This window comes from Anarhichas minor, unplaced genomic scaffold (genome assembly GCF_050575085.1).
Source record: "Anarhichas minor isolate MPS153535 unplaced genomic scaffold, ASM5057508v1 ptg000067l, whole genome shotgun sequence".
In the NCBI taxonomy this organism is placed as follows: domain Eukaryota; kingdom Metazoa; phylum Chordata; class Actinopteri; order Perciformes; family Anarhichadidae; genus Anarhichas; species Anarhichas minor.
The window spans coordinates 5,157,501-5,183,128 of NW_027466513.1; the positions used below are offsets into that span (position 1 = coordinate 5,157,501).

General features: G+C 44.4%; 1 protein-coding gene and 1 long non-coding RNA gene across 24 annotated transcripts in view; both read left to right on the forward strand.

Annotated features, from left to right (window-relative positions):
- Positions 1-1,572, forward strand: part of LOC142934194 (uncharacterized) — a 4,149-nt gene extending 2,577 nt beyond the window's left edge. Inside the window, exons 1-2 of the long non-coding RNA XR_012947691.1 lie at positions 1-304; positions 429-1,572. The exon at positions 1-304 is cut by the window's left edge and continues 2,577 nt beyond it. This is a non-coding gene — a long non-coding RNA (uncharacterized LOC142934194). The remainder of the gene's footprint in view (positions 305-428) is intronic.
- ppfia1 (PTPRF interacting protein alpha 1) overlaps positions 1-25,628 on the forward strand; it is a 47,775-nt gene that overhangs the window by 12,972 nt on the left and 9,175 nt on the right. For 12 of the 23 annotated variants that reach the window (XR_012947690.1, XM_076078650.1, XM_076078638.1 and 9 more), the window contains 23 exons: positions 6,359-6,460; positions 7,064-7,228; positions 7,461-7,535; positions 8,486-8,587; positions 9,010-9,243; positions 9,918-10,064; positions 11,284-11,418; positions 12,196-12,237; positions 13,218-13,301; positions 13,393-13,524; positions 13,679-13,741; positions 14,048-14,127; positions 14,220-14,370; positions 15,997-16,220; positions 17,278-17,500; positions 20,087-20,116; positions 21,407-21,531; positions 21,642-21,814; positions 21,920-22,013; positions 23,278-23,289; positions 24,413-24,494; positions 24,599-24,799; positions 25,108-25,170. Coding sequence is in view for 22 of the 23 variants with exons in the window: in XM_076078650.1 (XP_075934765.1) it covers positions 6,359-6,460; positions 7,064-7,228; positions 7,461-7,535; positions 8,486-8,587; positions 9,010-9,243; positions 9,918-10,064; positions 11,284-11,418; positions 12,196-12,237; positions 13,218-13,301; positions 13,393-13,524; positions 13,679-13,741; positions 14,048-14,127; positions 14,220-14,370; positions 15,997-16,220; positions 17,278-17,500; positions 20,087-20,116; positions 21,407-21,531; positions 21,642-21,814; positions 21,920-22,013; positions 23,278-23,289; positions 24,413-24,494; positions 24,599-24,799; positions 25,108-25,170 (2,739 nt within the window). In the remaining variant the exon portion in view is untranslated. The remainder of the gene's footprint in view (positions 1-6,358; positions 6,461-7,063; positions 7,229-7,460; positions 7,536-8,485; positions 8,588-9,009; positions 9,244-9,917; positions 10,065-11,283; positions 11,419-12,195; positions 12,238-13,217; positions 13,302-13,392; positions 13,525-13,678; positions 13,742-14,047; positions 14,128-14,219; positions 14,371-15,996; positions 16,221-17,277; positions 17,501-20,086; positions 20,117-21,406; positions 21,532-21,641; positions 21,815-21,919; positions 22,014-23,277; positions 23,290-24,412; positions 24,495-24,598; positions 24,800-25,107; positions 25,171-25,628) is intronic. The other 11 variants (XM_076078647.1, XM_076078648.1, XM_076078646.1 and 8 more) reach the window with 7 other exon arrangements.

Genomic DNA, 25,628 nt, shown 5'->3' on the forward strand with positions numbered 1-25,628 from the left:
TGTGTGTGTGTGTGTGTGTGTGTGTGTGTGTGTGTGTGTGTGTGTGTGTGTGTGTGTGTGTGTGTGTGTGTGTGTGTGTGTGTGTGTGTGTGTGTGACTTTCCAGCTGTTTTCTACCACTGCTGTGAAGATTGTTGAGGCAGTAACAACAGTGAGAGTTTGTAGTAGTTGGCTTCATTCATATGTTTTCCACACATTTTTCTGTCTAAACTGGTGAACGTCTTAGCGACACTCGAGGAAACCACTGTCCTCTCAAGGAAAGGTGCCAATCAAAACTGCAACCAGATGACGTCATCAAACAAAAGGTCCTTATTTGTCAGTTAATTTCAAATTCAGTGCGAGTGAAAGAAAGGAACCTGAGCATTGTCGTGTTGAGGACTTTTCCACATGGTGCTGGTGATGTTGTTGGTTTTCGTTTGGGATGTCTAGTGAGGACTATTGTCTTTGGGTGACCCTTCGCTAAGTCCCGCCCCTCGACCACAGACTGGCCAATCACAGCGTAGCGTCGACCAGCTCTGACCAGGGTTCGACAGCTACCCGTCTCTGCTCCATAGACTCTAACTATAGTTAGCACGTCTATGCTACGCTAGCTACTGAAGGTATACTTGCATGTATTTTAATGGTTGTAACAGTGTTGTTCCTTAGTTTCATTGTCTTCTGTCTGGATCTCCAGGTGATGTGGTGGGTCACCTTTACCCTGTAGCTTCTATCTTTATCTTAAACTCGGTTTATACGACTTCAAAACACAAGTTTAGGAAAGTTACCTGGATGTGATTTATTCTCTTCTCTGTCTCCGTGAGAGCCACAGTACAGTGTAAACTAATCCCTCAGGATTGCGTTTGCTTGAATGTATTTGATTGGCCAACACAGTGCTTAGTCTGCAAATCTTTTTTTCATTTTAAATGGAAGTCAAGATGGGAAGTACTTCCGTCCTCGAGCTTCAGTGTTGAATTTGTTTCATGAGGAGAACTTAACCTTGTAACTGACTTTAACTATTGTAAGCAGAAAAGAAGTACAAAATAAAGGTAGTCAATCACTCAGTATTAGCTCAAGTGTAACTTGTTAGTTTGTGATATTTTATTTTGAAGCAGCCAATCGACCGCACTGACCAGATTCTGTATTCTGGTCGTTGGCACAAAGGCATGAATTGAGAGACGGTGGTGAGACGGAGAGACAGAGACGGACTTGTTGCTCACAGTGACGTGAAGGTGACACATGAGTGTTGCCTTTTGACAAAATGTGATCTGAACTGGTAACTAAAAGGAAAGAAACACAAGACGAAGGAGTGAAGGCCGTGCTCCTCTACGAACTCTACAAACTGTCCTTAAATCTGCACAGGACTCTTTGTGTGAAGCATGACGTTGTGTTTGAGGAGCTGATAAAGAAAGTGGTCACTATGTCCGGAGCTTCTTGTAGTTTCTTTGCATACCGTCACCACTCGATGCATCTAGACCAGTAAACAGTCTTAAGGCCTGTTCACCACTCGATGCATCTAGACCAGTAAACAGTCTTAAGGCCTGTTCCCAGTGTCTTTTTTCACATTGTTACCAATGAGAGCGAATCTGTCTCTGAACTTTTCAGAAAAGTGCTGGTGATGATAGAGGAGAGGCTTGTTTTGTCAGAGTCTGCCTATCATGAACTTCATGTGTCAGACAGACACTTTCATAAGACCGTCTGTGGGAGCAGATCGGACGGGTGGAGTGAAAGCTGCTGGTGGAGCGTCTTTTATCACCTTTGAACATCGTCCAGCTTGTGTTACGGCTGATAGGTTAGCCGATCCAAACAAAGGTTGAGGTGAAGTGCTCACGGTGAAACTCTAATATGTCAACGAGACATACAACAAAGAATTTTGAACCTGGCTTTTATCCAATATTCAGATCTCTGTTCTGGAAATGTATGCAAATTAGCACATATATAATTAGATCATATTTAAACATAACATTTCAGAAAACTTTTAATATAAAAAAATACTCATCTAAATGTCAGTAATGAACCGGTGAAGTTTTAGTGGTGATCATATCGTCTCTCCTTAAACTAGACATCTTACGAACGACCACAGAGTGACACAATAATCTAAACGAGCCGGTGATTAACTAAAAGGAGGCGGAGCTATCTCCTCTCGGTCTGTGTGTGTTTTGGGCAGCACTGAATAGCAGCCATTGTGGAGTCTAATGAGTTTTAGCCGGTGCGTCGTCCTCCAGGAGAACAGATCCGGAGTCAGATTTCAGCACGCGCCGTAAGCTCTTAAGAGCGGCTCAAGTCATTATGGAGGAGGGAGGCCTGCTGGTTCCCTTCTCACCTCCAAATACAGCCCGATAAAAAGAGCCGATTCATCAGTATTTAAGAATCCGTGACACGCACCGGTACTTTCCGTACTAAAACATGCAGCAGCACAACCGATAGGGATGTTAGACACCACAGAATTAGATGAAGCTTCCTGGAGCATGCGGTCATTTTAGGTTTGTTTTACATTCTTATTGTGGACATAACAGAGGAGCCTCACTGTTTCCTCTCTCCTTCCCTTGTTTGCAGCGTTGCTAGAGCTGCAAGTCTGCAGTTTTTATGACTGATCTGCCTACAAATACAACCGCTTTATACTGTGTTAGAAAATGTTATATCCTTCTCCGTGCATGTACCAGAATTCAAGAGCACCAACTCTACTTCCTGTAGTTTTTAGTATCGTACGCTCCATTTAGTCCCCCCTTAATACACTACACAGTGTGTACATAACATTGGCTCCTTATTACTCTAACGTTACTATTATTACTCGTTAATGTCATTACTAATGATAACTATGTCTCATAGATCTGAAGAGATCGCACTGGACCCATCAGGTGTGAAGTCGGTCGGATGAACGGATGTCCAGACTCCTTGCCTTTTAGTTAGACATCCTTGAGTTTCATTGCAACAACCAGACCCAAACATTAACATATTTAGCAGATATACTCGATATTTAAAGGCATATGAACATAGAATGTGGTAGAAACTAGTTTAATAAAGGACAGCAGCCTGTGTCACTATATGCTATGTTATAATGTACGCAAGCTGCATTCAGAAGAGGAAAGAAATGCGTGTTATGCTGAAACATTACACATATTTGGGGCTCGATCTTCATATTTCTTAATTATATGATGTCACAGAAATAACTATTTGTTGGTGCTCAAATATTCTTCGCCGGGAGGCCGAGTGCCAAAAACCGTCAGTGCAGCTATCCCTGGAAAGCTTCAGTGTGTCCCTCTGTGTTTTGGTACGCTATTCCTTTAATAGGTTGGCACATATATTCGTGTAACCCCCCCGGTCCGAGGCTTACAGCTCAGTCCGAACCAGTTCATCTCTGCTCACTGAACCAAACGGGAGTTGCAGGCTTTAATTCGCATGTAAACAAGTTTATGACTCGACTGTTCAATCTGCATATTTCAATCTATGCATTTAGTTGGGGATTAAACTATTAAATGCATTGAACAAATTAACACTTGAAGATTTGAAGCTTGATGTCTTTACCTGAACCCTCTGAACCTAAAGCCCGTCACATGTTACTCTCTGTGGTCTTGATTTTCCCTGCAATAAATAGATAGATAGATACTTTATTAATCCCGCAAGGGGGACAAGTCCTGTTCAGTTAAATGAATCCTGCTCCTCTATAGAAACAGAACCATCATGACTAGAAGTAGAGAGAACTAGAACATGTCTTTAGTGCAGAATAACATTTGACCTCAATCTTAAAAATGAGAAAACCGCAAGTTTAATTTCTTTGATAATCTATTTAAAAAACATGGAAAAACAACAGAATCTAAATATACAACACGTCTCGAAGTGTCCACTAATGTTACCAATGTTGGGAAAACAATGGAGGCTCTACTTGTTACATATATTGAACTATTTAGATTTTTACAACCTCTACTTCCAGCCCCTCCTCTCTCCTCTCCTCTCCTCTCCTCTCCTCTCCTCCTTGTAGTCACATGACTGTTGGTCTCAGATGAATCAATCATGACTTCATAGTTTCACTGAGAAGCTCACAATGTAATGTTTTTACACAATCTGGTTAAAGTGAACTCTTTATTAGAGGAGGGATTTATAATGAAACTTGTAGAATAAAATGTTTATGATGAAATATCACATTTTTAATCTTAGTTTCGGTTACTTTCTCTAATTGAAAGCATCCGTCACAAACGATGTGTTCAAGGACCGTCGGAACGATGAAAATCTGACGATAATGAAAACATGCTTTTCCATCCCACCGGTGGGTTCCTGTGTTCAGAGTGTAAAACGTGATTGAGGACCTTTAAAGATATTATAGCGGTAGTGTTTATCCTATCAGGCTATTGTATTGAAGTGCACCATACCCGTCTACACGTTCTCATGTCTACCTTGCATACTATTTCATAGGTATCATCACATATATGGAAGTGCCAGCTTCATTTTCAATCTCCTAAACAGACAAATATGTGGCTCATATTATAGTGCTTTGTTTGTGTCGTGGGAGGTTTTCATAGTCTGGGTCACAGTTCAAGATCATTTTTTTTAACTGTGCAGCTCACCAACAAAGGTCCAAGTTTTCTCTTTTTCTACTTCCATTTTTATTTTTATTAACCAGGGACAGTGCACATTAATCAACATTTTAGTTTCCGCCTCAATGTAAATGTCATTTTTGTCGGGCAGGTTATTACAATTTAGTGGCCTAATATTATCAGTACAATTCAACAGCAAACACTGAAGTACAGCACAATACTATACAGTACAATGAAATACGTAAATACATTACAAAAGTAGCAGACATGTAAAAACAAATCTATCTTATCCTTGACTGAAATCATTAAACTGCACTTCCACCATACAAGTCTACTAACAAGTAGCACACACTCCCATTTGTTTCCACTCAATATGATATGTTGTGTACATGATGAGTTAAGTGGAAAGTACAGGTTCATCAATGGTGAAATCTTAAGGTTGCTGTACAACTCGACCTCAGCGTCTGCTCTGGAATGTAGGAAGTAAGCTACTCTGTAATTACCCCCTGGGCCCGCCTCTCATTGGTTAGTGAGAGAGTGGAGGCCTCCGTCGTAGCCAATGGCAAACTCCCACTTACTCCTTTTTTTTTTTTTTTTTGTGAAACGAAATCTGTGCCAGTCGCTGGAAAAGCTCCGAGGCGAGAGAATGGTTTTGGTGGTGACTGAAAAGAACGATCACTTCCAGCAACCCCCATCCCACACACACACACACACACTCTTTGAAACGCAGCGAGAAGGCCTCGCCACTCACCGGGTGCCTGCGCTGGTTTTTGCAGGGCAATATCGTCATATTTCTCACGTACTTTGAGGTGTTATCTTCTTCCTTTTCAACATCGAACCATGTTACTTTATGAGATATGGATATTGTTGTCCTCATGACCAAGTTGTGGAAGTCCCAGATATCCCATGAAACTAACTGCTGTTGTGTCTGAGTTCCTTACATCCGGAGGAGCTCGGTTACTTTCACTGACCTGTATTCACTGTGTCTAGCGAGACACACGTCGGCTGGTTTACTACAGCTGTATGGACCCAAAATAAGTAATTTAGTTGGGATTTAAGTGCAATAAATGGATCAAAAGGATGCTGAAACAACGACATAATGATGCCGATTTGTAAAATGTCTGAATGGATGCTCTGTTAGTTCTCTCCACAAGACGACAAGCAAATAACTTTTAAAATAGTTTTCTGTGTGGATCGATCGGTGCTACACTAACATTGTAGCTGCTCCATCAACTCTCAACATAACGCCATATAGACGTAAATAAGACGGCGTAGTTTTCATTGTTTGTACCGTATAGTTTATACACATAGTTTGGTCCGGTCTCTACTAACACGAGGTGTCCTAGAGCTCTATAGTTTGGGCCACTGATACTAACATGCTATGTTCAACTTTAATACAGCAGTTTTCCCAGAAATGTCGCCATAGACACCCAGTTCACAATGCAAATATATAAATATTGTAATACTTTGATCAGTGGGTCATAGACTTAATCACCATTGTGTTACCTCCTTCAGCGATAGATAACGACTCAACAGACTTTAAGTCAGTGCGGTCTGCATTATTACCTCTCTGCTGAGTGTCTGCTGAAGGATTGAAGCTGCTCTCAGACAGACAGCAGTTGTCCTCTTGCCTCCATTGTTTCTGATGTAACCGTGACCTCAGCTGTGTGATCACAGCCTCCACAGAAACCACACAGACGGAAGTGATGACGCAGCTCCTTTGACTGCTATCCGTCTATGAAGAAATGTCCATGAAGAAATAACTCCCTGCCGCCACGTCATGAGAAAATACAACTGTAGCTCAGTAAGTAACCAGTTACACGTTACTGTGTTCGTACGTTACTCTTCTAGGAGTTTGCGACGCTAACAAAGGAGGTGAACGTGTGCCGGGAGCATCTTCTGGAGAAGGAGGAGGAGATCGCAGAGCTGAAGGCGGAGAGAAACAACACACGGGTGAGTACGATATGCTGGTACACACACACACACACACACACACACACACACACAGCTATCCACCGTGCTCACTCCACTTTCTGTTTTGGGTAGAGGTGGTTGTCACAACACGCCTTGACAAATCGGTTTCTATCCTATAATCCGAACCTTTGTCACAACGTTGTGGCCGTTGCAAATTGCACAATCGTCGAAATATTTCAACCACTGACTATAAACTTCATCACAGACGTCTGTTTGTGCTGAGTAGGAGCTGTTTACTCTTCCACACTCGTCCTACTGAAGATGTTTCTTTTATCTTTTAATATCAGAAACATGTACATAATTAAACGGTAAATTCATAATTTGAAGGTACTGAAAGTTGGACTCTCAAATGTTGAAGCATCGTCACACGAACACACGAAAAAATGAGCTTACCTTTAAGAAAAGCCCCTTTTTAAATGCTTCAAAAGTTTAGTTCATCAAGTCATTATGATTCAATCTCCTGGAATCAGGAATCCCTCCTTTAGTGATTTATGGAAGTAGAAAAGGTTTCTAGATGCTCCATACGTGAGCACATGAGCGATGCGGTTTCTCACCTGTTAACGTGGTCTTTTCGTGGTCCAGCTGCTGTTGGAGCACCTGGAGTGTCTGGTGTCTCGTCACGAGCGCAGTCTGAGGATGACGGTGGTGAAGAGACAGGCTCAGTCTCCAGCGGGGGTCTCCAGTGAAGTGGAGGTCCTCAAAGCCCTCAAGTCACTGTTCGAACACCACAAAGCCCTCGACGAGAAGGTGTGTGTGTGTGTGTGTGTGTGTGTGTGTGTGTGTGTGTGTGTGTGTGTGTGTGTGTGTGTGTGTGTGTGTGTGTGTGTGTGTGTGTGTGTGTGTGTGTGTGTGTGTGTGTGTGTGTGTGTGTGTGTGTGTGTGTGACACAGACAGACAGACAGACAGACAGACAGACAATATGTTTGATAAACGAAGCAATAGGAGACCTAAAGATGTGTTTGTATCACCTGTGTTGCAGGTGAGAGAGCGACTACGCGTCGCCTTGGAAAGATGCAGCGCGTTGGAGGAGCAGCTCACCATGTCGCACAAAGAAGTAAGAAAAATATCTGAAGAGAGTTAATGAAAAAAACCACTTGACTCAAATCCAATAGCAATACAACTTACGAAATATCCATAATATGGTGCATTCACGTGACGTAGGAATGTTTGCTGGAACAACTTGACACCCTGAAGTACCCGACTCAAACCCTTTTAAGATGATGACATCGTCGTTATTCTCCTCGTTTGTCCTTGTGAGTGAAACATTTAGGTTTACATTTACCAAACTGAACATTCCAAGTTCACCTCCAGAATACAAACACTAAACAGATGCTTCCCTCTGCTGTTGAGCTACGGACATTATGTCACTCGTGCTTTATTGGGTGCTTTTTCTGCACAGTACGACCCAGTTGTCTTCTTCCTTTAATTCTTTTTTGAGTGTTTTTTTAGGTGGATTTTATGTTTAAAACAGGAAGTGAAATGTAGCAAAAGCGCTGATTTTAAGCGGTTTATTCAGGTTGTTGATCTTCACAGAACTCTAAAGAGAAGAGCGACCATGTTGTGACCGTAACTGATCGCAGACTTGATGTAGGAATGAATGACGTGGTCCTTTTTAGATTTATCTGTGCTGACACAAACTGAATGGAGACAGTTTGAAGGATCAAAGTGTTTTTATTTCTTTATGTTAAACTAGATTGAGAGACTTTGAGACTCCAGGAGAATGTGACCAACAGATCAACGCAGCTTCGCTCCTCATTGACCCATTTAAAGACATCGCTCCTGCACTGGATTCCTATTTACACATTTGAGTGTTCACACTGAATTCTAGAGAGAACTCTTCCCCACACACACACACACACACACACACAACTTGCTTTACTGGAATGGAAAAAGAAACATGACAAATGATAAAAGGAATCCGACTCCTTCGTTGCTGCTGGTTCAGTGGTTAACCAGCTACTTGTTGAGGTGGTTTTGGCGTTAACGAGCTGCTGTTCTCTCTAGTTGTCTTACCTCAGGGAGCAGAGCGGCATGAAGAGAGGGCTGGCAGACGGAACCAGTGAGGTCAACCACAACTCTGAAAACACACCGAGCACTAACGGCAAGGTGAGGGCACTCGTGTGTGTGTGTGAGAGAACCAGGACTGAGAGGGTCAGACTGTCAGACCCTGCTGCAGTAACATGAGAGGTTTTCTAAAGGGAGTCTGGTGCTCAGAGACACTACCACTTTAGTCCACAGGGAGCAACAGAATCAACACAAAATTAAAGATATTAAAGTTCCTTGTAGTAACTTCAAACAACAGGAAATCACAAATATCATATTGATCAGTCTCAATTGTTAAAAGAATCCCAAAATGCCCACAGTTGATTCTGGTGTTTTCTACGATGAAGAATCTTAGTTTCCTGATTTCTTCCATTTCCCTTCCAGAAGGTCAATCGGTTCAATGGAATGAGCTGATGAATGAAATCAGTCCTCCGTGTGTGTGTCCTGTTCATCCTTTGTGCCAACACGGTTACGTTCTCCCACAGCGGTCGTCGGATGGCTCTCTGAGTCAGGAGGAGGAGTTGGGTCTGGGCTTCGTGAAGGTCAGCGAGCTCCAGGACGTGGTGGACCGTCAGACGTCTGATCTGGGCCAGATGAAGGAGCGCATGGCCGCTATGGTTTCACGCATCAACGAGCTGGAGGAGGACCTGGACACGGCCCGGAAGGACCTCATCAAGTCCGAAGACATGAACACACGGCTCCAGAGAGACCTGAGGGAGGTAAGGAGGGCTGCATGGAGTGTGAGCTCCTCTTTATAATACACTCCTCTAAATGTATTTATTAGTTTCTTTATTTTCATGTCATGCACCCAAAGTGCTCGACCCTCATTGGTTTACAAGACACCAAAAACAATACAGTTACATTGTCAAACATCATTACAAAACTACAGGCTCATCTTAAACTAAATATTCTGCCTTTTATCTCAAACTTGGCAAATAAAATCTGCATCCGGGCAAAATAAATCAACATATATGGAGATGATTTTACTGAAAAGTTCAGCTTTTATGACCTTCTAGACAGGACCGTAAAACAAACAAAGATGAACCTCATTCTCAATTTCACCTAGATAACACAACAACAAACAAACCTGTGGAGGAAGAAGTACTAAGACCTCTTACATATAAATACCACAGTGAAGGTTCTGCATTCACAAATCTTCCTTCAGTAAAAGTGTGCAAATATATAATCAAGTAAATGAAGTATAAAAGTAAAAGTGGTTAATTCTTCTTAAAAACAATGCTCTGTATTTCATTTACTTGTTATACATATACGTATATTTCCCTCTGAAATGTAGTAGAGTAGAAAGAAAAAGAAAACCGTACTAAAGTACAGGACTTGATACACACACAATAAAAAGAAGGTAAACCTGAAGACCAGATGTTTGTGTGTTTAGTCGATTGCTCAGAAGGAGGACATGGAGGAGAGGATCACCACGCTGGAGAAGCGCTACCTGGCCGCTCAGCGGGAGGCCACCTCGGTCCACGACCTCAACGACAAGCTGGAGAACGAAGTGGCCAACAAGGACTCTCTCTACAGACAGGTGGGTCCATGATACTGGACTACAAGCTGCAATGATGGATCACAGGTCATGAAGCCTGCATCATACCTAAAGATTTCAGTCCTGGTAGATTTACAATTTACATTTGAGTGAAAACAAAGGAATTGTATTCACAGGCTGTCAGTCTGTACTAACATGCTATAGTTCAGAGTTTTTCACACACTTTTGTGTGTATTCAATGGAGAAATATACGTAATACAGCTTTGTTTTTTCTTCTGTGGACGAAAACATACAGTTTGTAACAATGCAAACAGAAAAGCATGTTTTCTTTCAACACTCGCCAAAATTACATCGTTTATCGAAGCCAGAAGCTGTAAAAGAATTAGCGTCAGATTTTCATCTTTACGACGGTCCCTGAACATGTTATCTGTGACAAACGCTTACGTCATTGTGATATTTCATTAACAACATTTTATTCTTCATGTTCTCATTATAAATCCCTCCTCTAATAAAGAGTTCACTTTAACCAGATTGTGTAGAAACATTAAAGTGTGCGCGCCTCAGAGAAACTATGACGTCATGATTGATTCATCTGAGACCAACAGTCATGTGACAACAAGGAGACACTTTGACTGAACTACAGGAAGTGAACACAGAGAGGAGAGGGGAGGAGAGGAGAGAATAGTTTAATATACGTTCCACATTTTTGCATCAGTTAAGATCTGTAATCTCATCACACCCACAAAGCATCCTCACATTCTGATCAGTTGACGAGGCGTGTGGTGATTTCTGGGTGTTTGAGTCTCAGACAGGAATCTCCTGCAGTTTCTTCTTTGGCTGATGACTTCCTGCTGTATTCACACGCTGAATAAGAAGCCTCACAGACTCTTTATGTCCTCACTGAGATGGAGACGTCTCTCTCCTCTTTTCTTCTGACTTTTCCGTCCGTCTTTGTGTCTTTATGAATCCTCCCTTCCTCACTTCCTGCCCTCACCCATCCCTTCTTCCTTTGTCTGTCTCTCTCTCTCTGTCTCTCTCTCTCTCTCTGTCTCTCCCTTTGTCTGTCTCTCTCTCCGTCTGCCTGTCTCTCTGTCTCTCCGTCTGCCTGTCTCTCTGTCTGTCTCTCTCTGTCTCTCCCTTTGTCTGTCTCTCTGTCTCTCTTTCCGTCTCTCTCGAAAATCCAGAGTCCAGGATGCAGCACAGCGTCTTGGACACGCTCGCTAACAACTGATAACTTTGTGTTTTTGTTTCTTTCTTGTAGACGGAGGACAGAAACCGCCAGCTCCAGGAGAAGCTGGAGCTGGCGGAGCAGAAGCTGCAGCAGACCATCCGCAAGGCGGAGACTCTGCCCGAGGTGGAGGCAGAGCTGGCTCAGAGGGTGGCCGCCCTCACCAAGGTACCAGCACCTCTCAACCTTTACTTTATTTTAAACTATGAAATACTTTATCAAAAAGAGACCTCTGAAAAGTCCCACGCCTTTGTTAGAATCCTCTCTTGACACGTCTCTTGGAAAAGAGATAAGAATGAATTAACAAGATGATTTTACTTTGACATCTCAACAACCAGCAGCTGCCGAGGAAGCCTTTTGTTTACGTTGCTCTGAATATCCACAGGGAGATATTTTTAGAGATTTGATGTTTTTATCCATTTATAGTTTGAGTCTTTGTCTCACATGCTGCTGCTGAATGACTTGGCTCCTTATTTGTAACAGAACTGGCTCACAGTACATCTCTGAAATCCAACAATCATTCTTATTGTCATCAGAGTGTTTTTGTTTCAGAGTTCATCAGGAAGCAGCCGCCTCCTTTCACATGTTTTAAATCATGTACTCTCTGTCTGAGGGTACAGTTGATTTGATTTAATTAGACACTTTTCTCCACCCTCTCACTACTCCATCAGTCGCTCGGTCCATCTTCTGAAGTCTAACGTAACATCCCTTATTGTATTGTTCCTCCTCTGACGCAATACGTCATCTGTGTGTCTCCATGTTTTATCATTAATCTCAGAAATGAACCGTCACTAAGTTCACGTTCCGCTGTTGAACCGGCAGCTTTCTGTCCATTTCTCTCACTCTATTTAAATCAGTGAATGTACGTTGAATCCCTCTTTTCTCCTCTTTGTCCTTTCTGTCTGTCTTCATGGCGTCCTTACCGCCTCCTTGTCAAAACGTTAGTGTGTTCCATGTGGCTCTAAAGGCGCCAAGACTCAGAAGAAGGTAGACCAGCTCCCCTCACAGACCTAGACCTCCTGGATAGTGGATCACTTTTCTTCTCTCACTGAACTTCACCAGGCCAAGACAAACAAACTATTCACATGTCCAGAACCACAGAAGAAACAAATGTTCCTTCAGATAGAACTAATCGTAGTATAGCTCCGGTTCCAGTTCATCCTTTACATGAGTGCCTGGTGAAGTGCAGTGACGATCTATCAGAAAGCTTTGTGCTTCATGTGCTGGTGAGCTGTGTCCATCGCTGCGTCATGCTGGAACCTCTTTCTTCTCAAACACAGAAACTCCTCCTCATGTTTGCTGTCTAACACAAACAGGAAGTGGATGCTGGTTTGCTCAAAGACTTGAGGAGAAACTGGTCCCGCCTGTTGGCCAATAGAGCGATAATACCTGTTGTTACTGGTTATAGTTTTCGACAGTTAAGTTGAGCTCTTACGTTAGCACATGTAGAAGTTTGCTTCCCAGGCTGTCGATGTTGGTGACCCCCCCCCCCCCTCCTTTTGAAGGACTTGACCTTGACTTAAACCTCAAACGGGGCCAACTTTTGGCCTTTTTTCTCCTCAGAGAGGTCCTTCTCCAGGATGTAGGACCAACCAGTTCAGATCAGAGCCTAGCACTAGAGGCACTGACCACGTGTACATGCACACTTATATTCTACTGGTATTCAGAAACTATTGACTAGTTGGTTTGTGTAGAACGCACACAGCTGACTGTAAACGGGCAAGAAAAACCCCAAAATGATATTCAACACATGTTGTGAATGCGCTGTCGACGCATCTGAAGAATGCTCCTAAATCCTGATTAGAAATAACGCTTAATCGCCATATCCAAACCAAATATATATGCAGTTTATATGACTCGTATCATTGTCATATTGTGAATTATTAATGTGCATGTTGACGTAGGCGCTGAGAGGATTTAATATACTGAGACATGAACGTTTTTCTTTTATCGTCGTTGAATTTCAGGCAGAGGAACGACACGGCAACGTGGAGGAGAGACTGAAGCAGCTGGAGGCTCAGCTGGAGGAGAAGAACCAGGAACTGCTCAGGGTGAGGAAGAGGAGGAACCTGCCCTCACTACACTGAGACGGTCTGAACGTGAACCTTTCAATTAATAAATCACGTCTTTCTATTCGTACAGGCACGGCAGCGAGAAAAGATGAACGAGGAGCACAACAAGCGTCTGTCGGAGACGGTCGACAAGCTCCTCTCGGAGTCCAACGAGAGACTCCAGCTTCACCTCAAAGAACGGATGTCTGCTCTGGAGGACAAGGTGACGGGACACCAGTGTGGTGATGATGATGATGATTGACAAAGGCAGACGAGCTAAAGGACACTGCATCCTTTGCCCTGATGAATATTTAATATCGTCCTCATACTACGTGGTTCGCAGCTTCAGCTTTAGCTTGTTTTCTGTCTCTTCTCAGAATGCCCTGATCAGAGAACTGGAGCACACCAAGAAGTTGATTGAGGAGTCTCACCATGAGAAGGTGAGGGGTTGTTCAAAGTGTTAGCTGACTCCTCCTCTGTGTCTATCGTTATACTAGTACTCTTATCAATACTGCTTATCGATACTCTTATCGGCTCTTTTTGATTATTCTATGAGGGAAGAAAGACAATTAATTCAGAAAAGAATCCACATGTCTTTATTATTCTTGTATGTAAACAAATAGTCTTTCTTAAGCAGCAATACAAGAACTTAAAATCTTTAAAATACACTCTCAGCTCAACAGGGCATCCCTAATCTGTGGCTTCTTATAACGCGTCCTTATTGTTTGATATGTCCTCTCCTACAGGAGCAGCTCCTGATCCAGATTGAGACCATGAGGGCGGAGAGCGAGCAGGGGAGGAGCCGGAGTAACTCCTTACTACACGGGTAAGCCAGGTGTCGAGGTGTGGAGTTCAGGGGTTCACCCTCTAGACGCGGACTCTTTCTGATTGGTTGGTATGATTCTTTTCTTCCCCCAGACGGTCTCAGCTGGGCAGCACTCCAGATTTCAGGTACCCCGTGTCTGCTTCCTCCATGATGGACAGTAACTCGGACCACTACGGCAGCGCTCTGGTGCTGAGGCGGCCTCAGAAGGGGCGCATGGCGGCGCTCCGGGACGAGCCGTCCAAGGTGAGCGCCTCGCGTTTAATCTGAGCTTAATGAATTCTGAGATTTCTATTTCCTCTACTTGCGTTAAAGGAATGCAGCAGGAGCTTATAGCAGATCAGTAGGGCTGTGCCAAATGTCCCTCATCACCATGAGAAAGAAAGAAATCCTCAAAACTAATTTTTTGAATTACTGAATTACTTTTCTAAGTCATTTAACAGACTTGTGAGCACATCTGTGCTTTAATGTGATTCTTTGAGGAGAATATCAGTTTTATATCTGTTGATTAAATCAACTTATCGATTAGCTCACTGAGACTTTCTTTGGTTGAAGATTAACGTAAACTTAAAGATGCACTGATGACATCACAAAACTCATATTTGGCCATAACTCAAGAATAAGATGATGAGGTGATCTCTCCTCTCCTCCCCCCCTCTCCTCTCTCTTCTCCTCCTCTCCTCTCTCTTCTCCTCCTCTCCTCTCTCTTCTCCTCCTCTCCTCTCTCTTCTCCTCCTCTCCTCTCTCTTCCTCTTCTCCTCCTCTCCTCTCTCTTCTCCTCCTCTCCTCTCTCTTCTCCTCCTCTCCTCTCTCTTCTCCTCCTCTCCTCTCTCTTCCTCTTCTCCTCCTCTCCTCTCTCTTCTCCTCCTCTCCTCTCTCTTCTCCTCCTCTCCTCTTCCCCTCTCCTCCTCTCTCTTCCCCTCTCCTCTTCCCCTCTCCTCTTCCCCTCTCCTCTCTCCTCTTCCCCTCTCCTCTCTCCTCTTCCCCTCTCCTCTCTCCTCCTCCCCTCTCCTCTTCTCCTCTCCTCTTCCCCTCTCCTCCTCTCTCTTCCTCTCTCCTCCTCCCCTCTCCTCTTCCTCTCTCCTCCTTTCCTCTTCCTCTCTCCTCCTCCCCTCCTCTCTCTCCTCTCCTCTTGGTGATGACATGTTGGACTAACATGGATGTAAACTGGTTGGTGGATCCATTACACCGTGAGGAGGTTATTCTGGTTTCTTTGTACTGAACCTGAATTACCGGCTTTAAACACAATGAACCTGCAAATAGGAACCAGCTGAGCAGCATTCAAATGTTGATTTAATGAACAAAGCTTTGAAGCTTCAAACTATTTGTTACAGCCCTACGGATCTGTCATTTACTTCTCTTGTTAACACATTGAACAGTTTATGCAGCATAAGCACCGTCTAGTCCAAAGAGGAAGTGACAGACGGACGTCATTGTGTCCAGGTTCTGTACTTGGTGAATTCCTATTCGCTGTTCTATAACTTGAAAGGTGTTCTTGAGATCTCTCCCTCTTGTTGAAGTCATTTACTGGAACATGCTCTCTTTGTGCTGTTTTCCTTCCTCCACCTGTTTCTGTCTAATGTTTGAGTTATTTCTGATGATTTTCTTCTTCTCCGTTTCTCTCTGTTTGCTTCCACTCTGGACTTCAGCGACATGTAAGTCAGTGTGGTGGAGAGAACAGTGGAAGTTACTTGTGTGGTGCATTCATGACAAATACTCAAGTACCAGCTAATGTCCACTTCCCTCTCATATCCTGCTCTCTTTCCCTGTCTCTTTTATCCTTTTTCTGCCTTCGATATCTGATTCCCTCTTGGTATCTTTACCTCCGTTCCTCTCCCCTTCCCTGTTTCTTACCTGCGTGAATGAATCCAGGTGCAGACTCTGAACGAGCAGGAGTGGGAGCGCATGCAGCAGGCCAACGTGCTGGCCAACGTGGCCCAGGCCTTCGAGAGCGACATGGACGCCTCGGACCTGGAGGACGATCGAGAGACCATGTTCAGCTCGGTGGACATGCTGTCCCCTGGTGGCCAGGCGGACGCACAGACACTCGCCTTAATGCTGCAGGAGCAGCTGGATGCCATCAACAATGAAATAAGGTACCGGCACACCAAACCGTGCTTCACGTAACGCTGTCTTTTCTATCAACATGTCTGCAGGTTGTCACGCCTCTCGACTGCTCCTCTATGGAAACAGAACCATCATGACTAGAAGTAGAGAGAACTAGAACATGTCTTCAGTGCAGAATAACACAGTTATGATGTCATCAATCATGAAACAATAAATAAAACGCAAGTTTAATTTTTGATAATTAATATGATAAAAATTGGAAAACAATGGAATCTATATGTCCAATGTGTTTCAAGTGGACACGAGTGTTACCAATGTTGGGGAAAAAATGGAGGCTCCTATAGGCTGCTATAAATATAGAACTATTTTAGCATCCTCTACTTCCAGCCTCTCCTCACTCCTCTCCTCTCTCCTCTCCTCTCTCCCCTCCTCTCCTCTCTCCTCTCTCCCCTCCCCTCCTCTCCTCTCCCCTCCTCTCTCCTCTCTCCCCTCCCCTCCTCACTCCTCTCCTCTCTCCCCTCCTCTCCTCTCTCCTCTCTCCTCTCTCCCCTCCCCTCCTCTCCCCTCCCCTCCTCTCTCCTCTCTCCCCTCCCCTCCTCACTCCTCTCCTCTCTCCTCTCTCTGCTCTCTCTCTCCCCTCCTCTCTGCTCTCTCTCTCTCCTCTCTCTCCTCTCCTCTCTCTCCTCTCCTCTCTCCCCTCCCCTCCTCTCTCCCCTCCCCTCCTCTCTCCTCTCTCCCCTCCTCTCCTCTCTCCTCTCTCCTCTCCCCCCTCCTCTCATCTCTCCTCTCTCATCTCTCCTCTCTCTCTCCTCTCCCCTCTCTCTCATCTCTCCTCTTCTCTCTCCTCCCTCTCCTCTCTCCCCTCTCCCCCCTCCCCTCCTCTCTCATCTCTCCTCTCTCATCTCTCTCCTCTCTCCTCTCCCATCTCCTCTCTCTCATCTCTCCTCTTCTCTCTCCTCTTCTCTCCCCTCTTCTCTCTCCTCTCTCATCTCGCCTCTCTCCTCCTCTCCTCTCCTCTTGAACACATGCTTTTTTTGGGGTTCAGAGGGTGAAACTTAACTCCCTGTCGTCCCTCGGTCGTCACAGAATGATCCAGGAGGAGAAGGAGAACACAGCCATCCGGGCGGAGGAGATCGAGTGCCGGGTGGGCAGCGGCGAGAGCCTGGGAGGACGTTTCCGCTCCATGAGCTCCATCAACCCGTCACTGTGTCCGGGCTCCTCGCTGGGCGGCTCTCCTCCAGGCTCCGGACACTCCACCCCCAGACGCAGCCCCAACAGAGAACTGGACCGCATGGGCGTCATGACCCTGGTAAAGCCTCCATGTATCCCATACGGCGGCACTGAATAGCTTGTTTGACTTCATTTAGTGTTGGTTTCTGTCGTGACATAAGTCCAGGAAGTCGTATTTATTTGTAGTTGTAGGTGCTTCCCCGTGTGTTCATGCCGTCTCCTCTCACCAGTGTGGTTACTGTACTAATGTGTGTATCGAGTGTGTAACCTTGTGTGTGTGTGTAACTGCCCCTCGCTCGTAGCACTATAGCTATGACCCCTACGTCATCCAGAGCTCCCTCTCCCAGCAGACAGTCACTTACCTGCCTTATGGTGCGACTGGCTTCAGCACCCCCCCTCACGCCTGTAGCTATGCGCCCTTCTCTCAGGTACCTGCAGCTCTCTCTCCACAGCCGGGTGGGTGCAGTCGGCCTCTTCCTCTTCCTCTTCTGATTTCTTTAAATACACACAGGACACCTTTTCCTTTTACTGTGTGCTAAACGCATCACTTTGCTCCCAGAATAACTTGTGATTGCACATTTGTCGAGGTCATACTAAGTGTGTGTGTGTGTGTGTGTGTGTGTGTGTGTGTGTGTGTGTGTGTGTGTGTGTGTGTGTGTGTGTGTGTGTGTGTGTGTGTGTGTGTGTGTGTGTGTGTGTGTGTGTGTGTGTGTGTGTGTGTGTGTGTGTGTGTGTGTATTATTTTAGTGCAGGACTACCTGAAGCTACTCTCCATCCCACAGAATATTTTACTTGTTTCACGCTTGCCATCGAAGGTTGAAAGATCAGAGTGAAGATGAGAACTCGACTTATGGTGCTGGAGATCCATTTATCTTTTGATTAGTTTAGTGCAACAGAAGTTTTTAAATGCAACTTGTGAACGGCTCCCTTAATACCGTTGGCCTTGACGAAGGTAACGTCTCTAGCTTTTCCTTTCTATGAGGTTATAAAGGGTCTTATATGGCTTCACATCACATGTGTGATCAGAAAAAGATGATGGTTCATCACAGGATATTTAGTTATATTGACAAAGAACATGTGATCAAAGGGAGTTCCCTTTCATGACAAACACTAGCAGAACAAAAGCATTGTCTTGGTTCAGAAACAGGAGAGGAAACACCCAGTGGGCTGAGTTACCTCTGGTGCTCCGGTCCTTCTTTAAGGGCCACGTTGGTTTGATCTGCTGTTTGTCCCTCTGGGTCCTGCAGTACAGTCTGTGTACAATACAAAGACATTAAGAACACCAGTAACTGAGCAGCCTGCATTATGAAATGCTCGTGTTAGCTCCAGCTCCTCTGTTTGCATCCAGATGTTTGAAGACGTAACACTGAGCTGTGGGCGGAGAGTTTAGTTCTCGTTGGTTCTTTCCCGTTAACGCCGGAGCTGCTGTTCCTCATCAGTCAGTCCTTTCAGGAATTTGTGATCTTGCGGTTGAAAGAATGAACTCAAGTCCGAGCAGAGCTGCACTGGTTCAGTGTTTGTGAGATTTACGGGGAGGAGAAGGGAGCGCTGCTTTGAGTTCATGAGAAACGACCGTCGGCCTCAACGTAGTTTAGATTAATAACATTGAATATCTGTGTTCAAAGCATCAGTGAAACCAGTTGAAATGTCCTGGAACAAGAAGGAAAGGAACATTTTTGGTGATAAAATGAATTCCCTCTTCCTGTTTCCTCTTTATATCTCTCTGATCTCTTCCCTGCTCCGCCTCAGTGCGTCACATGAGGAGAGGAAATGACTGATTAGCTATTTTTCCTCCTGGGGGCAAAAAGAAAAGGAGCATAGAAATGTGGCACGCTGATGGTTTATTTGCTCTGCTAATGCCAGGCCGGTGAGGAATGCAGGGGTGGGGGGACCCTCCTCCTCCTCCCTTTTTAGGTGCTCAGTGGAAAATATGACGAACATCTTCGGCTTCATAAATCCAGGTGTCGCACTCTTATCACGTTAAAGCAAAACTATAGCAAGCTCAGCAACAGGTCTTAAGAATCTACAGATCGATTACAGGATATTCAACCTCTGCTTCTTTATAATACTTTTAATGTTTGTACAAAGACAACGGAGTTCGGTTTCCTGCCAGTAACATCTACAGTGTATGTTCACGTCTATGAGTTACCTCGTTGTCTTTTTGATTCTTCACAGTTCATTTTGTTTGTTCGCGTCCGTCTGCGTATAAACAAAGCTTTAATCATAAGTCGCCTGCTCGCTGCTCAGATACCTCGAGTTACTCAAAGTGGTTTCCTCGAGACCTTGACTCCTCTTCCTCCCTCCGATCTCCTTCCTCTTCCTCCCTCTGATCTCCTTCATCAGCTTCAGAGCCGGGCTGCACCCGTCCCGACCTTCAGCGTGGTGCTTTTGCTGTGTGTGTGTGTGTGTGTGTGTGTGTGTGTGTGTGTGTGTGTGTGTGTGTGTGTGTGTGTGTGTGTGTGTGTGTGTGTGTGTGTGTGTGTGTGTGTGTGTGTGTGTGTGTGTGTGTGTGTGTGTGTGTGTGTGTGTGTGTGTGTGTGTGTGTGTGTGTGTGTGTGTGTGTGTGTGTGTGTGTGTGTGTGTCTTTAATCCGCCGCCGGTCTGTTGTGCGTCTCACTAACTGCTTTTTTTTTCTCCTCTCTCTCTTTCCTCTGCCACGCTTCAGCCTAGTGACCTGCGGAAGCACCGCAGGAAGGTAAACTAGAGCGCTGCTGTAGTGTGATCCTCAATGTTCAGCGTCTTCATCTCATCCAGTGCGAAGCTAAACTCCTCCACACGCTCACAAATAGCACCCTCCACATCCAGAGGTGTTCACACCTTTAGTGGCATTATTGTACTTCCCTCGGCCACCGTGTGCTTTAGGTCTGCTGTTCTATTCTGGAGCTGAAACGATTAGTTGATTAATCGCTCGGTCGATCAAGAGAAAGTTCATATGCAACAAATTTTGATAATTTATTATTTGTTTGAATATTTTTTCAAGCAGAAAGAGTTTCTCATTTGCTGGTTTTTGCTCATCAGATGGTTTTTGCTCATCAGAGTCAAATGAGAATTTTGGATAAATTCTGCAATTTGTAACATTAAATCCGGTTCTAAACATCGTAACCCTAAAGAGGACAGAAAGCCATCAATTAAAACATTAAAATGATATTCCATCTTCACTGAGTTAATGTTTTACATCAGTCCCGATCATAACTACCAAATACTCATTCATTCTAAGAACTTTAACCCTTTAAATTCCATGACGTTACATAATGTCGGTGTCAAAATAAAACACAAAAACTTAATTATTTTCTGTAAATGATAATTTATCTTCTCAAACATTATTAGAAACTCTCTCAAATCTGGTGGAAAATAGTCAAAACTAAAATGTGAAAGCAGGACTCTAGATTTAAATATAACAGAATTCATGATCTCGTTCTGATTAACGGCTATAGGGTAACATAATGGTGCTTTGATGGGTTTAAATGTGAGTGTCTGTATGTTGACGGCTCTTTATTAGACTTATTACAGGAAGGTTGAACTCAAAAAAACAAACTGCATTAACCGCACAATTAAAGAGTAAAAAGCCCCGAAGTGATGCATCAGAGTTTACATATATCTGACATAATAATACATATTTGGAGATGCATAGAAAGTCACCCTGACAGTATTTCAATTCTACATTCTTACAAATGTAATATGTCCCTAAAAAGTATAGATAACATGGAACACAGAAAACATTTTAAATCCAACATTAGGTGAAACTGGTGAGGATGTCGTGGGTCAGTTAGTCTCACCCAATGAGCAACGCTGAAGCTGCTTCTATGTTCCTGCTATCGTGTAGTATTTACAGTTAACTACATATATATATATAATATATAATATGTGTATACATATATTGACTGGTCACAGACCACGGGGAGTGAAGCCGCTCGGTGCATTCAAAATGAAGCAGCTTTCTACTCAGCGGCTCTCTAACATGCGTCTCTATCCCGCCGTAACGCAGTCCGCTCAGGACGACAAGGCCACCATCCGGTGTGAGACGTCCCCCCCCACCACGCCGCGCTCCATGCGCCTGAACAGGGAGGCGGGGCACACCGGCAGCCACGAGGACATCAGAGACATTCGAGGGTAAGACGCTGAAGAGACTCTGAGAGGAGACTTTATTTTATATTCATTAATGTGTCTTCATGGGTTCTATTCTGCGGTTCTCCTCACTTCCCCCTCTTCTGGTCCCACAGCCTGGCTGGCCTGCAGGACGGCCAGGGGAGTAACCCCAGCAGCAGTAACAGCAGCCAGGACTCTCTCAACAAAGCAGCCAAGAAGAAGAGCATCAAGTCCTCCATTGGACGCCTCTTTGGGAAGAAGGAGAAGGGCCGACCCAACATCCCCGGCAAGGACTCCCCCGGCCAAGGTGAGACACCACGGGGGGTCTTATTCCGCTACAGAACACATGTTTATGTAAATGTAACGCCGCCCCCGTCAGATCTCAGATCAAGGTGTGTGTTTCTGTTCCTAGCTGGTACTCCTGAGGCAGAGAGCTCTCCTAAGGATGGCGTAGGGATGGGAACCCTGGGAGGCCCCGCAGAGAAGAACAGGAAGCTGCAGAAGAAGTAAGTGTGGCCCTAACAGCACGATGAGATGCCACCTCACTCTGCAGGATGCTGTTGGTGGAACGGACCGTAGCAGATTAATTACACAGTTGAATACAGTTTTACTTCTGGTCGTTATATTAAAAATATGCGACCAGTAGATCAGCGTTGATGATGATGTTACATTGTGAGCAACAAATCCGTGTTTAAATTTAGCAGGAGAGCTTTTTAACGTTAGCAGCATCGGAGCTAACAGCTAATGATGCCTTCAGGCTCTGCTCAGTGAACATGAGTACTGGCTGAAGGTACATTATAACGTTATCATGTGTTCACATGTCATCTGTAAAATGTAGTTTTGGTGATGAACTAGAATAAATCCAGTAGTTTGAAGGAGATGTTTTCACATGAATATAAAACAGATATTAGAGATGAATTATGAGCTGTTTGACTTCATAACACGAGCTCTAAGCTCATTATTATACTTCATTAATAATAATAATGAAGAGATTTATTCATCAATAAAAACACAATCTTCTATTTCATTAGTTTGAATTGTTTGCAGCGTAAATTACTTTAACAAAATAAAAGTATAACATTTAGAACTTTTTCAGAGCAGTGAAATCATTTTTGTGACGGAGATGAAAACAAATAATCATAATACATCATTAAAAATACTAATTAATTATTATAGTCTTATTTCCTTATCATTTGTATTGTTATCAAATAATAACTATAGATGAAAATAAAGAATCCTGATCGGTCATCTGTAGCAGTTCTCGTTGCTCCTTTATTTAGTTGCTGATTCGTTGCTCCTTTATTTAGTTGCTGATTCGTTGCTCCTTTATTTAGTTGCTGATTCGTTGCTCCTTTATTTAGTTGCTGATTCGTTGCTCCTTTATTTAGTTGCTGATCCGTTGCTCCTTTATTTAGTTGCTGATCCGTTACGTTGCTCCTTTATTTAGTTGCTGATCCGTTGCTCCTTTATTTAGTTGCTGATGCGTTACTCCAGACCGTGAGTCCCGTGGTCCTCACCAGTGTTCAGTGTTCACATCCTCACTCGCTGCCACCGCCTCACGCTCACTCAGCTCATCCACTTTCCACGACACACCCACTTCATCACAGTTACCTCCCACAGCTGTTTTATTTCCCCTCAATAAATGTTTTGTTTGTTGCTCCCATGCAGCTCTTAAATTAGTTCATTCTTTCTCTTTTATTGTTTTGTCAACCTCCCTCTTCTTCTTCTTTTTCTTCTTTTTGTATCATCCCCCTCTCATTCCATGTGTAGTCCAAAGACGGGGTAAGTTGGTTCACGTTGCTTTTGCCTTTTATCTTCTTTCCTCTCTTGGCTTCACGTTGACCTCACCAGTAACTCCGAGGACCCCCAACAGCTCGTCCCTCTGACTGCCTGATGGCTTTTCCATGCTGCTCTTTACCTTGCTCTCCACAGAGGAGCCTAACTAACAGGACTGTGTGTGTGTGTGTGCGTGTGCTGCTTTTTCGTGAGTGACACATTTTCCTCTCTCTGTTTTCCTGTTGGTGCATGAAGTTGCTACTCTGGGAAAGATTGAGAATAAATAAAGTAATTAACAATCAAAGCAAATGAATGAACTGAAACGAGAGCCACTGGAGGTGAAATAGAGAATTTAAATTGTAATAATAAGCTTTAGATTGTTTTGCACGGTTTTCTAAGCTCACTGAAAACAGACGTCTCCTGCGACGTCGTCATCGCCAGTAATTCATCTTCAGAGTCTCAGCTGAAGCATCCACGTTTAACATGTCACCGTAATCCAAGACTGATGAGAGTTTCCTCAATCTTTTTTGGCAGATCGGCCAATCAGAGGCTGTGTTAGTTCTTCATGTTTGATGTGTGGCACACGGCTCCATCTAGTGGTGCAAGTACAACCTCTCTCTCCATCTGGTAGCATCAGTTGGGACCTGTTGCTGTGTTTAGTGAATTGAACAGACCTCTGAGAGAAGCTGAATCAGAGCATCATTCTCTGCTGAACATGAGAATGTGCATGAACTGGATGTACAGAGTAGAACGCTTCCTCTCTGCATGTGATGTCCCTACAGTCGTAGAGGAATGCATCCGTACTGTCGTGCTCCTCCACGTAGACTCGGTCCTGAATCCAGTCGCCTCCCGGAGGCCCAACTGAAGACCCATCTGGTTAAACCTGGAGAGTAGAGGCCCTGACGAAGGTTCTCCAGATGTGTGTGTTTGAGTCTTTCTGGGTTTCAACTGCTTTGTTTTCTCTCAAACTCCTGCTCTCCGTTCTGAGGATGCATGTCGGTGATGTCTCCGGGGTTGTGTGCTCCTGTGTTCCAAAGGTGGATTTGATGGAGTGCATATTGGGGTTTTTATGATGGCTTTGTGTGCATGTATTTAGCATATTGGCTTTAACATTTCTTTTGTGTCTCAGGCATGAGTTACTGGAGGAGGCTCGCATGCAGGGCCTGCCATTCGCCCAGTGGGACGGACCGACGGTCGTGGTTTGGCTGGAGGTACGACACGGACTCAATAGATCTGACAACCATTTAGAATAGTGGTGTAACGGACAGGTGAACTTACTGCACTGTCTCTTGTCTCTTACCTCTTACCCCCCCAGCTGTGGGTGGGCATGCCGGCCTGGTACGTGGCTGCGTGCCGCGCCAACGTGAAGAGCGGGGCCATCATGTCTGCGCTGTCGGACACGGAGATCCAGAGAGAGATCGGCATCAGCAACCCGCTGCACCGCCTGAAGCTCCGCCTCGCCATCCAGGAGATCATGTCGCTCACCAGCCCGTCGGCTCCGCCCACCTCCAGAACGGTACTGACGGGCTAACATGTCGATGACAACACGCATCTTAAATTACTGATAATATTAAGAAACTTTGCAGAAGTCTTGAAGATGCCTTTAAACTCTCTGTCTGCTCATTCTTGTCGTCTGACTCGGCACTTTTAATGCATTTTAACAGCTTAACATGAACTAACGATGGGATCAAACTATGATTCCGGTTTAATTCTTTCTCTAACAGTGATGAAACCTTTTTCTTGATCTTCTCTCTTCCTGTCCTCCACCATCACTCCTCACTCACTTCTCTCACTTGTGATTTGGGGGGTTTGTCAAACGATCAGACCACAGGAAACGTGTGGCTCACACATGAAGAAATGGAGAATTTGGCAGCCACACCTCCCACGGTTAGTCTTCCCTGATTGGCCGGTGACACTGGTGGCCTCTTGCTTCTGTGCTGACCGTCTCGTTCCAAGTTGCCTGTAGGACGGTCACACCTTCCTCTTTGCGTGCAAATATTAATATTCAACACTTGAGTATGAATCTGGCTTCATGGAGTCTCATTGGGCAACTTGAAACAAGACCTTTCTGTGAGTTCGTGATTTCTTTCTTCCTCGTTGGTGTTAGTAGTTTCCTGTCTCTTCCTGTAGACCTTACGTGTGTGTGTGTGCGCGCTGTATAGTTGCTCAGAAAAACACCTGCTGCCTAGTTTACTGAGATGTCTACATCTGAATGAATAAAATATTATGATTATTATGAATAAATAGTGTTTGAACATCCAGACCATGAAGGACGTCCTCCCACTGTTACTGTTCTGTTCTTAAGTTTTCTGTTTGTTGAGCCACAGTGTTGGGGTTTAGCGATA